Genomic DNA, 12446 nt, shown 5'->3' on the forward strand with positions numbered 1-12446 from the left:
TTTCATGAACCTTTACGACGGAGTTTGCAATTGTCAAATTCTGCAAGGAAATTGTCTTTAGCCCCGGCGCTCGCGGGTCGACAGCATGCTGCCGAGGTTGGCACCGGCTGTAATCTCACTGTTAGCTTCGACATGTAGTGGGCTTGCCAAGTAATTGTTTCTGACGCTAAGGTGTAGCGAGCGGCCGCATCCCCCCTGACTCACGAGTTACATTTATTATCGCGCAGGGTTTTCGTTTCACACGACCATAAGTCTGCGATGCGTTGTTTTTAGCGAGGGTCCAGCGCTAGGTAAGTACCTTTTGGCATGACGCTCGTAACATCGTTCAAGTTCGCGGTATTATGGTTCAAAATGTGGCTCAAAGAGGGCAGTATTTTACTAGTGCGAATGTGAAGCCAAAGTGATAAAACGGTTTTGTCCTGCAGGCTATACATCACCATGCGCGCCGCTGTGCTCGTGCTGCTCGTTGGGGCGGCGTCCTCCTTTGTGGAGAAGTCCGAATGGAACGCCTTCAAGCAGGAACACGGCAAGGCCTACGCCAACCCTATCGAGGAGTTCTACAGGATGAAGGTAACGCGTTCATTTTCCAACCGCATGCTAACGATGAACTACGCATTAGTAAGTCGTCGCTTTAGGCCACCATAGTGCCCAGTTCCTCCATGCAATGCTCCCATTCTCATGAACACTGCTTCATAACTATCACTGTTTGCAGATGCGCAAGGCAAGCCCAATGGTGTAGTAAAGTTGCAGCAATGTTACTAAAGGCGCTACAAAATAGGCAAAATAGATGCGGACACGTGTACAGCCAACACCAACACTTATTTCGTATGCGCCCACTTCTAGGGTTTCCTTCAAGCCGTCTCATAGGATTAGGGGGAAAATGAGGGATGTGCAATTAGGCACACTTTCAAAACACAGTGTTACATTTCAAAGTAGTCATTATCCTCTAGATGCATGTCACTCGGGTCTAACTGCGCCCGATACTGCCTCAACCGCTCCTGCATTTGACCGTAGTGTGGAGTTTTAAGGTGCATCAACTGCAAATGGGCATGCCTCAACGCGCCGTAATGCAAGGCTTCTCGTGGGCAACGTGTTTGGTATTCCACTGAGGCATCGCACAGAAGTTGAAGAATTGCCGTGCATGTACTTCGTGCACAAGAGGAGGAGGAGCTGCATAGAAGCGGCAATCGATGTTCGGGCTGCTCTTTTACAAACATCGTCGCGGTGCATCATTCTTCCAATGAGTTGTTCGTCAGTTCTCTAGAAATCAGTAAACCCATGGCACGTGCCATTTAACAGTACTATGAACGCGTTGCCATTGCCGAGTTGACGCGCCAAGCTGTCAAGTGAAAAAATATGGTATCATACCGTCAACCTCCTGCGCAGAGTGTACGAGTGTTGTTTTAATCGTGTAGCCGATTGGGTCTGTCGACTCTGAGTCACTTCGACTGTGTCCTTGTCGTAACAAGCTACGCGCTTGTGCGTTGAAGTTGTACGATCACGCAAACAAACTTGCTTCCTTTCGCAGATTTATGCCGACAACAAGGCGTACGTCACAAGCACATGAAGGAGTATGCCGAGGGAAAGCACACCTTCACGGTGGCCCTCAACAAGTTTGCTGACCTGACCACCGAGGAGTGGAGCCGCACATACAAGGGCCTCATCAGGGGCAGCAGCCAGCCCCACGAGACCCACCAGCCGACCGGCAAGCAGGCTCCCAGCAGCATGGACTGGCGCCAGTACGGCGTGGTGACCGGGGTCAAGGACCAGGGCCAGTGCGGCTCGTGCTGGGCGTTCTCGGCTACCGGCGGCTTGGAGGGCGCCTGGGCGAGAGCCGGCAAATTCATGCTCCCTCAAAGCGAGCAGCAGTTGGTTGACTGCTCCCACACTTACGGAAATCAGGGATGCAACGGAGGACTCATGGATTTGGCCTTCCGGTACGTAAAACTGAGCGTCCATCACCTCGCCAGAGTACAATATCGCTACAGGTTAGCTTCGAAGTTGCATCGTCATCGTTCAGCTGATTTTATTCCAAAGGTAATCACATATCTTTGGTCAACAATGTGTGGGGGTAAAAGGATTTGATCATCAGAGGATCGGGTAACTTTTACGCTAAGCCCTTTGAAAGCTATAAAAAGCTGTCATTTGGTTGATAACTGAGAAGAATGGCCGGAGCTGCAATGATGGTTGAACTGAAATGCGAACTCCGTATTTTGGTAGGTACAAACAATCGTAACGTGCCAAAGGAAGACAATTTTCTACGCGTCATGATTTGGTAAACGGCTATGTTGAGGAGGATATCTATGTATCATGTGTAGTTTGATTCGTTAAACTGGCATCACAGCCTCCCGAAACCCAAGGAGCACGTGTTTATATAACTTGTTTGCTATATATCAAATTATTCTGAAATGTTGAAAAACATTGAAATACTACTATGGTTAAGCGTACCAGTTCAGGCAATTTCATGAGCTACCTGGTGATGCATTTTGCAATTAGTATGAACGACACCGAAGCTTAACCGCAGTCAGTACAACATATTATCGAACTGTGTTGTCAAAATTGCTGCACATCTTGTTTGATTCATAAAAATTAATGCGAACTATTTATACGCATATATATATATATATATAACATATATATATATATACATAATATAAACTTTACATATAGAATCGGGATGACTGCCGAAAGCCCAATCTCCATGGACCTCACTGTATATGAGCATACCTTGTTATTTGACTGGCCTCTTAAATGCCCCGCGCTTCTGAAAAATAGCTTAAATGTGGTGATGACGGCATTGCTCTTGCAATGGATCCCAGGCGAGGATAATGAGGGCGTCGAAATACATGGCTAATGGTATCAAACCCATCGACGTTCTGTTTATTATGATGCAATAGTTAGTATTGGTTCAGTAAAAAGAGTGTCGCGGAAATACCGATCAACTTGTAATACCCATTACCATTCCAACCGAACTTCACTCATTTCAATTTGGTCACTGCACTTACGTCGAAGTCGTGCATCGTAGTTGCGGTAAGAACGTCCTTACGTGGGACTGGCTGTTCGTATGTATGCCATCGTTCGCAGGTACATCCAGGCGCACGGCGGAATCGAGTCGGAGGATTCTTACCCCTACACCGCCAAAGACGGCACGTGCCAAGACTACGGCACCAATGTGGCTCTGCTCTCCTCCTGGGTGGACATCCCGTCTGGCAGCGAGAGCTCCTTGTTGGATGCCGCCGGCAACGTGGGCCCCATCTCGGTGGCGATCGACGCCTCCCACCAGTCGTTCCAGCTCTACTCGAGCGGCATCTATAGCGAGACAAGCTGCTCGAGCTCCCAACTGGACCACGGCGTGCTGGTCGTCGGCTACGGCAGCGGCTACTGGCTCGTCAAGAACTCTTGGGGCGCTGGCTGGGGACAGGGAGGCTATATCATGATGACCCGCAACGGTAGCAACCAGTGCGGTATCGCCACCGAGGCCTCCTACCCGCGAGTCTAAGCGTTGATGAAAGCTCAAGGTGCGTACTTGCTGATACAAATGTAATGGTAGAACCTCGTTTTTACCACTTACTCGTGGGCACTTGTGGCCTACTCTGAAGGTTTGGTTTGTACTAAAACATTGCTCAAAATATACACCTAATATCACTGTGGTGTTTTTTTTTGTGGCTGCGCGATTATTTCGAATGCAAAGTTGCCATGCGTACTGAGGTGACCACCAGTTGACGCCAAAAATGTTTAAAACATTTTAACTGGTGTCGTAACTTTGCAAACCGTAGCGCTGCAGGTCCGCAAGCATTGAGAGGGAGCATTCTCTGAAAGAATAAAACGTAAAACTGAATTGGCCAAGTCTGCTGCATTGACAACTAAGAGCCGTTAACCCGCGTTATTATACGTATGCAGTGACACCCTTAGCGCGGGATGGTATCTTTTCTTCTGAGCCCCGAATCACTGACCATCACGTTACAGGCAGGCTAGCACAATTAGAAGGGGGCATTTAAAGGCAGTGTGTCTAGTCTTTTGGGTTTTTCAAAATGCTATCTCTATAGATATTGATCAAGCTATTATATTGACAGCAATGAAAACGGCATTGGAGGCTTGCAACAAAGTCAATCGAAGTTATTTTTATCATTGATGGTATCGATTGCTGCATGCACTGCACGATTGCGAGCAAAGCTCTCCTAGGGATAAATTGCACTATTCATCGGAACGGAAATGGCTAATACGTGATGCAATCCATTGTGCATCCGTGACAACCTAGTCCTTCACGGAAAATCATGATTCCGTAGCCCGTTAGCCGTGGGCTATTCCTTCGGTGGCAAGTTTCTTCACTTCACCGGCGACAACTAACATCACAATGCCGGAAAAAATAGCGTCACGTGTTCCCGACAGAAAAGACGTGACCGCGTGAAATTTGCCCTCGTTTTGAGCCAGATAAGCCTTGAGCGCCGTGGCCGAGTACGCTGGAGGTCAATCAGTACAGAAATCTTAAAAAAGTACTATCAGATATTACCGCGATCGGAGGGAGCGCCTAGGTGTATGATCTTATTGTGATTTGGCCTGGACGATAACATAACAGTTGTGAGACCTTATTCAGTGCCCGTGGTGTGAAATGCAGCGGGTAGCCATCAAACCGTCCAGGATCGCAGCATCCAGAATAGCATCAGTTCATAGCATCCAATATTGCGACACCAAGCGTTCATAACATCTAAAATGCTTCCAATACCGTACCCATTGCGGGCGTTCACGGCAGCTCAGCGCGAAACGTCCAAAGCCGCAACATCTAATGTTCACAGCATCCAGCGATCAAGACGTTCAATAGTTTTGGTTGCTGCCGCTAGGTGCCACTACTATAACATATCTTTCCCAACTCCTGTCGCTAGATGACACGATAATGCCACATGCCCCTCTTTTGTTCACAGATGGCATAACCAATCCGACGTTCAAGCCACAATCACGTGATAGGTACAGTGGAACGCGGTTCTATGAATTAACTAGAGTGCCTGGCGGCCGTGTCCGGCTAGGCGCGGCCGCGCTCAGGGGCCCGCAGGCGGACTGAGCGCAGGCGCGCCGGGCGAGGGGCGCGGCAGGAGACGCGGCGCCCGACGCGGGCTCCGCCGGGACCACTACGCCCGCAGGCCAGGCGGGCCCTCCCGCCTCCCGCTGCTGCCGCCGGCCCTGGCTTCGTGCAGAAGCTGGGTGGCGTGACGAGCGAGGCTGGCGATGACGTCGAGGGTTTCATGCCGAAGGACAAGGAGTTCATCTTTAAAGCGCTTCGGTGTGTGAGAGAGACGGTGCGGTGACGCCGCGGCGGCCCCGCCGCCTCCGCCGCGGGTGCGGCAGCTGCTGCAGGCGGATATCCTTCGGTGTGTGAGAGAGACGGTGCGGTGACGCCGCGGCGGCCCGCCGCCACCGCCGCGGGTGCGGCGGCTGATGCTGGCGGATATCGTCTCGTCCGGCTCGATACGCGATCACATTTTTGTCGACCTGAGATGACCCTGGTAGCGAAGTTGAAAACTTTCTGCAGTGAAGAAGGTTGAGACTTAGAATGCCTATTAAAATGTCAATTCATTTCTTTGTCGCCTGATCAATGTGACAGCTGTATGACAGATATGGGTTCATCACGATTCCTAGGTTTCGCACAGTTTCTGAACACTGTAACACCTAGTCACTGAGCACTGTGGACGGATATTCTCAGGTTTGGGTAAGCTATCGACAGTCGCCAAACAATGACATCAGTTTTAGTGTCATTTACCATCATCCCATGCTGTAAAAGCTACATGCACACTGCTTCTAAACAATGACTCAAATGACTACCGCATGTATGCTTATTTGACCCGAGAGCCTTCATTGTCCAGCTGGGTGTCGCCAGCGTACCGGACTATATTGATACGGGAACCGCTTATGTGCGATGGGATGAAGCGCGCGATGTCCTTGCTGGAGACGTTTTACAGCAACGACCCAAGACATGACCTTTGAAATGTGCCAATGGTGATCCTTTTTGGTTCTGATATCGTCTGATCCACCATAGCACGCTTCGTGTGTCCCTACAAGTAGCTCTGGACCCAGTCTGTATATGTTTGGAGCTGCCACAGCTTCGTTATCAACAATGATTGGCCCACTACGTCCAAACAGTGACTCAAGTCGTCCAAAGTCAGAAGTGTTACTTCTGGTCGGTCATGCTTTGTAGCACCTGATCGGAAATCGATAAAAGCGCCGTGTAAGTTGAGTTATTTTCCATGATGACATGCTGGTCCGAACTGAAAAGGTGATGGTAGCCTTAAAAAGATGATTGTAACCTTACTTGCCTAGTTTCTACCACCAAATTCTCGCACCGGCTCGCGGTGTCGTTGCGTACGTGCTACTCCGTTTGTATCAAAAATCCTAAAATTGTATAGGTGAAGCATACTCCGACAACACTTCCTAAATGTTCCGATTGGCACCCTAAAGCGTTTAAAGGTACTTTCTTCGGAAACGTTGTCGTTTCATCCGCCCGCTGCCCACCGCCTAGTGTGAGACGCAGGACATGCGGGCCGCGGCCCTCGGAGATTAAAGCCGGGCGCCGGGGTTTTTTGTTATGACTTTCGAGCGCGCAAGGCCAGAACGTGAGATGTAATTTTTCACTTCTTAATTATGAACAAAAGTGATCATTTGAGGCCAAAATAAGTTGATGCGAATGCAAATTCATGACCCCGTTTGATCTAAGATCTACGTTTACAATGTCCTTGTACATCCCATAAAAAATTCCGGCACAGCTTCTGTGTGTCCCCCAGTGTCCCCCAGACGTACCCCTGGCTCACAATTCGTATATATTGGAAAGAGCGGGGAAAAGGGATTCTCAACAGAACAGCACCTGCCAAGGAGCATTCGGGGAAAGCTTGAATAAACTTAAATTATGCGTGAAATTGGCGTTAACGAGAAATAAGATGAATTCTTTACGCGCGTTCGGGTGGGCGGAGCTCAAATTGACAACCCCGAAGGTTTTTCCCAGAATTGTTTCCAGACGGCGCTGGTCAAAACCTTGCATAGCCGTAGATAGTTTAATGGGGGAATTTGTATGCAAAGTTTAGATTTACATTGCGGGGGCGCTGACCTATGGAGGGCCAAAGGCAGGCTATGGCTGTCAGCAAAGGACATTTCCAGGGAAACGTTCAATGTGATGCAAGAACGGAGTGTTAGACGAAACCATACATATCTGAGATAGTTTTTTAGACAATAAACCAATTTAAAGTAGAAATAGCATCAATTCCATTTACCAAGGGTCAGGAATAAAGGCTAGACCGAGATCAAAACTAACTCGCTTTTTACTCCAGAGCTTGGCTTCACGAGGTAGTCTCTGGTGCTCATTTCGGTATTAGTGGCACGGACCGCAGCAGACATATCCGTGAACATTTTAAAGGTCATAGTCCAGGCGACCTAAAATGACTAAAAATCTTCAGGTCAACATGTTGTTTTCAAAAACATAACACCAAGCGTAACCACCCCTGACGCTTATTGGAACAGCAAAATAGGGGCAATCTCACAGATGGTTAGTCACCTTGACCTTATAAAGGCCAATATATGTCACTGACTTCAGTGGAATTTTGTTTAGAACAGGCATCTAGCTTATCGGTGGCCTGGGACTGCTTGAGACACCAACCTGCAGTTTGACTTTGTTAAACCTCATTTGACCGCAAGTTTATGACTTAGGAACATCAAATTTTGACACAAGTGAGTTCCCTTACAGCTAAATCCACTCTGCGAATATGGTGTCTTTCGCTATCTTGGTTTTGAGATCTCAGGCGGTTTAAATTGACCACACCCCAGCGTAGGGTATTCAACAGGCCACCCGGCGCGTTAACAAAAATATTCACTGACATGCATATGTCTTATCTATGAAATTTTGGTGCGTCGAGAACCCGTGTATAACTGGGTCGTGATAGCTACATAGACAGTGGACACGCGACACTCTATTCGTGTGAATGCATGAATGAGCACATGACAAATCATCTCAGCAGATAATGGTGGATGTTGCACCAACTTGATTTTTCAGTATGCAAGAGAGAGAGAGAAAGAGCTGCCACTGCATCTCTTCAGCTTCACCAAATCAGGCGCGTTTATAAAAAGGTGACGCAATCTAAAGCATTTCCATGTGTAATTGCCGTGGCTACGCAAATGGTCTTTAAAAATTAGTGCTATTGCTCGCAAAATCCGAGAATCTTTTGGATGTGTTCCGCCATGACGGCTTTCACGAATCCGCCCCCCCCCCCCAATCAATTTAAGAAGCACCTCGTGCCCTTCAATCGGACACCTGATCGTCAGTCCCAAGAGACCGGTCGGTCTCCAATACTGTTCGATGCTGGCTCTGGGCTCTGTCAATGGAGGACGTTTGTGGTCCCCGACTGACACAGGAGCCCCCCCCCCCCCACCCTATTGACTCAGGGGCCTCGGTCAAAGTAATGCGCGGGCCCTGACCTTGTCCCTGAATGGGAAATGGGTCTTCAGTCCCAGACCTGACGCTTGAATACTGGTGGTGAATCTGCCGCGTGTCACAGTTGTTAAGCCTCCACCAATGTGGCGTAGCTTCGCGAAATAGGAAAGTGGCGGGAAAACCCAGGCGGGAAAACCTATTCGTAAATATATTAACAAACACCTTTTTCCAAATTTGACAAACTTTGTTCTAAACGTCATGAAGTTTGAGCTCCCCCCCCCCCGCCCAACTGTGTAGAAAACTATAGCCCTGCTCTTATACGTTTCCTTGCTGTTTAGGCAGAAGATGTCATCATTGGGCATCAATAAAATTTAGCTTGGCGTCGATTGCCGAAACTAGGTTTTGGTAATCGACGTAGGGTCGATGCAATGTGGCTTCAGACGTTGTTGGACGGGAGTAAAGAGTGTAAGCCAATGTGTGCAACTATTAAGGGCTGCCATAGAACCCCCCCCCCCCCCGCTGGTGGCCACAAGGCGGGGTGCAGGCTGAAACGCAAGCACTCGTGTAAAGCATGTTGGATATGGCCAGTGTTGACTTGGTAATAAATGTTGGACGATCACCGCTATCGATTTAGTCCACTGGTATCGATCGCCAACTCTCCAGAACTTTCCATTTAATATTCACGTCAAAATGAAAGTTAGTATACTTCAAGGCTCTCAACTGGACATGCATTGGCAGCTATCATTTATTTTTTGTTCCATGCGGCTATGAAGCAATTAGTAGAAGCCTCCTTAAATTTGACAACATTTCTAGCTCCATTTTTAAGCATTTTTAATGTCCTGCTTGCCATTTGAGTCCAGAAGGTTCGAGGTAACTTGGACGTGGGAAGGAGGTAGTACCCACCCAAACGAATACGAATCGACGCCCGAGGCATGGCAGGCATATATGTGTATATATATATATATATATATATATATACACACACATATATATATATATATATATATATATATATATATATATATACAAATATATATATATATATATATATATATATATATATATATATATATATACAACATCACGGCATTAAAGTGTGATAGGCAGCGTGTGAGGCACATTTACGCTGGTGATACACGGCCTGGTACCTCAAAGCCACTGTTCCCCTCGGCAGAGGAAGCCGCGGATGAGCCATTGTCATGCACAGCTTTAACAACCTTCGTTGACCTCTCAAGGCGCAGTGCGGATATTCGCAAACAAGCCTCCGAGATCGGCAGGGTTTTCTAACGTTTGTACCAAGGATGCCCTCCATGGTAATTCTTAGGAGAGCCGTACATCGGCGTGAAGAAACTGACGAAAAGCTACGTCCTTGAAGGCGGTGAGCTTCTGGCGACGCGAACGCAACCAACGACAGCCTACAGTCTTGCACTGAATCCCGTTCACAGCCGCGTGGCGAGCATTCGAAGCCATCGGCATCAAATGACGAGACGATCTCGTGTGGCAGGCTGATCACGTCCGTCGCAAGGTGCTGAGGCTAGCAACGTGTCTCACGACTAGCAATAAGCTGGTTATTTGATATTGTATATTATTTCGTATGTGACGTGAATCTTAGGTTAAAAATTCGTTTAAAGCGAACCGTCAGTGCTTCGACATGCGCGCTACCCAACCGCCCGCTGCGGGCATTACGGAGTACATATCAATGGTAAACTTAAGAGTTTCGTCCAGCTGAGAGGGAGTGTTGTTACTTGTTTCCATTTTCGCATTTTTGTCACCAAATACCTCTAAAGCGTTCATTTTTTGTCACCGATCATATCGCGTACGTCGGTGGCTTTTTTCTGACCCACATTTCACTCAACAGTGACAAGTCTATTTCTTCCACGATCAGGACTGCGGCAGCACTCGGATGGTATCTAAATTGTAAAGCATGATAGCAAACAATGACAATTATCCTGACGCATTGCTGATCTTTCATCTGCTAAGCCGTAACCAAACAGATGATGGTTTTTGAGGACAACGATGGATGATCCTGCAACCACCAACTGAAAGCGCTGCATCATTACCAGTCTGATACCCTTTTGGGCGGCACTGAGGGCCCCTGGGCAATGGGAGGTCCCAGTTGGCGACCGGACGGTCCTATGTGGTCAGTTAAGACCCCGGAGCAGCCAGCAGCGGACGTCGCCGGCCATGGGATCTCCAGTGGCCAGAGCGGCGCTGAGCGCTCAAAGCACACAGGGGCACCAACGCGTGGTTAGGCTACGTGTCCGGGAAACCGGAGGCATGGGGTTTGCTTCCCCGCAGTGTCCGCCCTTCCTGCCAGGTGAGGGGCAGGCGATGCCACAGAGCCTCAGCAGATGAGTGCACTGTAACGCCCCATTACATACCTAAGCACCGCACAAAGGGCCCTTGACGATCAACGCGGCCTGAGCGGCCAAGAAACCCTGAGTAGTTTCGAGGTGCCCCTTAGTGTCCAAAAAAATCAAATGTCAATTGCCTTTGTGGCTAAAAGGGCATGGGAAGACCCCCGTAAGACCAATTAACACGACCAATGGTCCAACAAGGGCTTACTGAATGGCGAAAGGTTCCAGGGTAGCTAGGCGGGCCTTCTGAGCCATAGGGGACCACGTTTCTGTTAAAACTTCTGTTATAGCAGGGAAGCTTTGTTGGTCCTTATGCAGTATCCCTACTTTTTCTCCGCGCCACGCGAGCCAGAGACCCTCTTTTGGGGCCGTTGGAGCCACGCACCCATCCCCCCATTTTAGGCTTCCGGGGTTCCGGAGTCGGGAGTCTTGGACACCTCGACCGCCGGGATCTCTAACCGTGTATCTGACGCCCATACACAGATCCGGCTCGGCAGATCCAGTTTACAATGTGCCCACGTCCAGATCATCGTTGTTGGCATGTCTTTTTATTATTATTACACTGACTTATCCCTCACCTCCACTGGAAAATCTATCGCACCGTGAGTGTCTTTTCATTGCCGTATCTGCCGCAGCGCGCCTGAAACGCTATCATTTTTCTTTTTTGAGGTTGCCTCGAGGAGCACTCATAGCACTGACCAGTAGTATGTGCAGTATGCCGTGATAAGTGCTAGGGTGTACACCTTCCTTCGCCAAGCGGTTTCAAAGCTAGTCATAAAAATACAGGTCTTCGATAAAACAACGGTGAATAAAATCCTTTTGTTCGTAATTGGAGAGGTATGCAACTTAGTCTTCATTTGATAAGCTTGCCTTTTCGTAAAATTTTGGATCCGCCTGATCAAAACCCTATACAGCATTAAGGTCTGATTTCTACATTGCAGGGAAACAGCCCGCAAAATATACATTAAAACGGAACAAGCGCGCGGTGCAAACGGATTTCTACGGAGAGGGTTCGCACACGTGTTCGTTTTTCCATTCCCACGCCGTTCTGAGAAGTGTGCCAAGTGCGTTTTACCGTTGAGATTTTGTGCTTTCAGCCCCTTCCCAAAAACGTGTACATGTGTTCACTGCACGTCCGCATACGTTTACGTGCGACAGTCCCTAACGCTCTGAGAGTTGTAGGGACGTGTTTCCCCAAGGTGTCGCCGTCCCTGGATATCTGCTTTGCCTGAACGCTCGTACTGTTCCATTACTCATCTCTCCCCTCCCAGCAATCCCCGCTGTCAGAGAGGACGTGCCCAACGGAGTGCCAAGACGACCATAGGCCCTCACGAGACACGTGCTATAGACTAGACACTGGGCAGTTCCGCGGGGAAAGCAATTGGAATCTGTAAAAACTTGACATTTCGGTCAATCCCCGGAAGACAATTTCGGGGAAGTGCTATGTTGCCTGGCGGTTCGGACAAGTGACCATTGCTGGCGTCTTCCGCAGATGAGTCCGATTTGTGGGGACATACTGGGGCTAATGCCGCCTTTTTCCCATCACAGTGAACACAGCTGCACGGAAAGCACGGGAAGAGGCGGCCTCGCGCGGTAGTGCTGTTTACGAGTGTGGCGATGCTGACGGTGTCGCGTCGCCGTGGCGCCCACACGCAGTTGGCCGGGCTCTAAGGCCCGGATGG

General features: G+C 48.9%; 1 protein-coding gene across 1 annotated transcript; it reads left to right on the forward strand.

Moving 5' to 3' along the window:
* The first annotated feature begins 438 nt into the window (after window positions 1-438).
* Window positions 439-3624, forward strand: LOC119093406 (procathepsin L-like). Its single transcript, XM_037216361.1, has 3 exons — window positions 439-570; window positions 1561-1937; window positions 3085-3624. Exons 1-3 carry the CDS (start codon window positions 439-441, stop codon window positions 3497-3499), a joined length of 924 nt encoding a protein of 307 aa, XP_037072256.1. The 3' UTR covers window positions 3500-3624.
* The last annotated feature ends 8822 nt before the right edge of the window (window positions 3625-12446 follow it).

Source organism: Pollicipes pollicipes, unplaced genomic scaffold (assembly GCF_011947565.3).
Source record: "Pollicipes pollicipes isolate AB1234 unplaced genomic scaffold, Ppol_2.1 Scaffold_4002;HRSCAF=4701_pilon_pilon_pilon, whole genome shotgun sequence".
In the NCBI taxonomy this organism is placed as follows: Eukaryota; Metazoa; Arthropoda; class Thecostraca; order Pollicipedomorpha; family Pollicipedidae; genus Pollicipes; species Pollicipes pollicipes.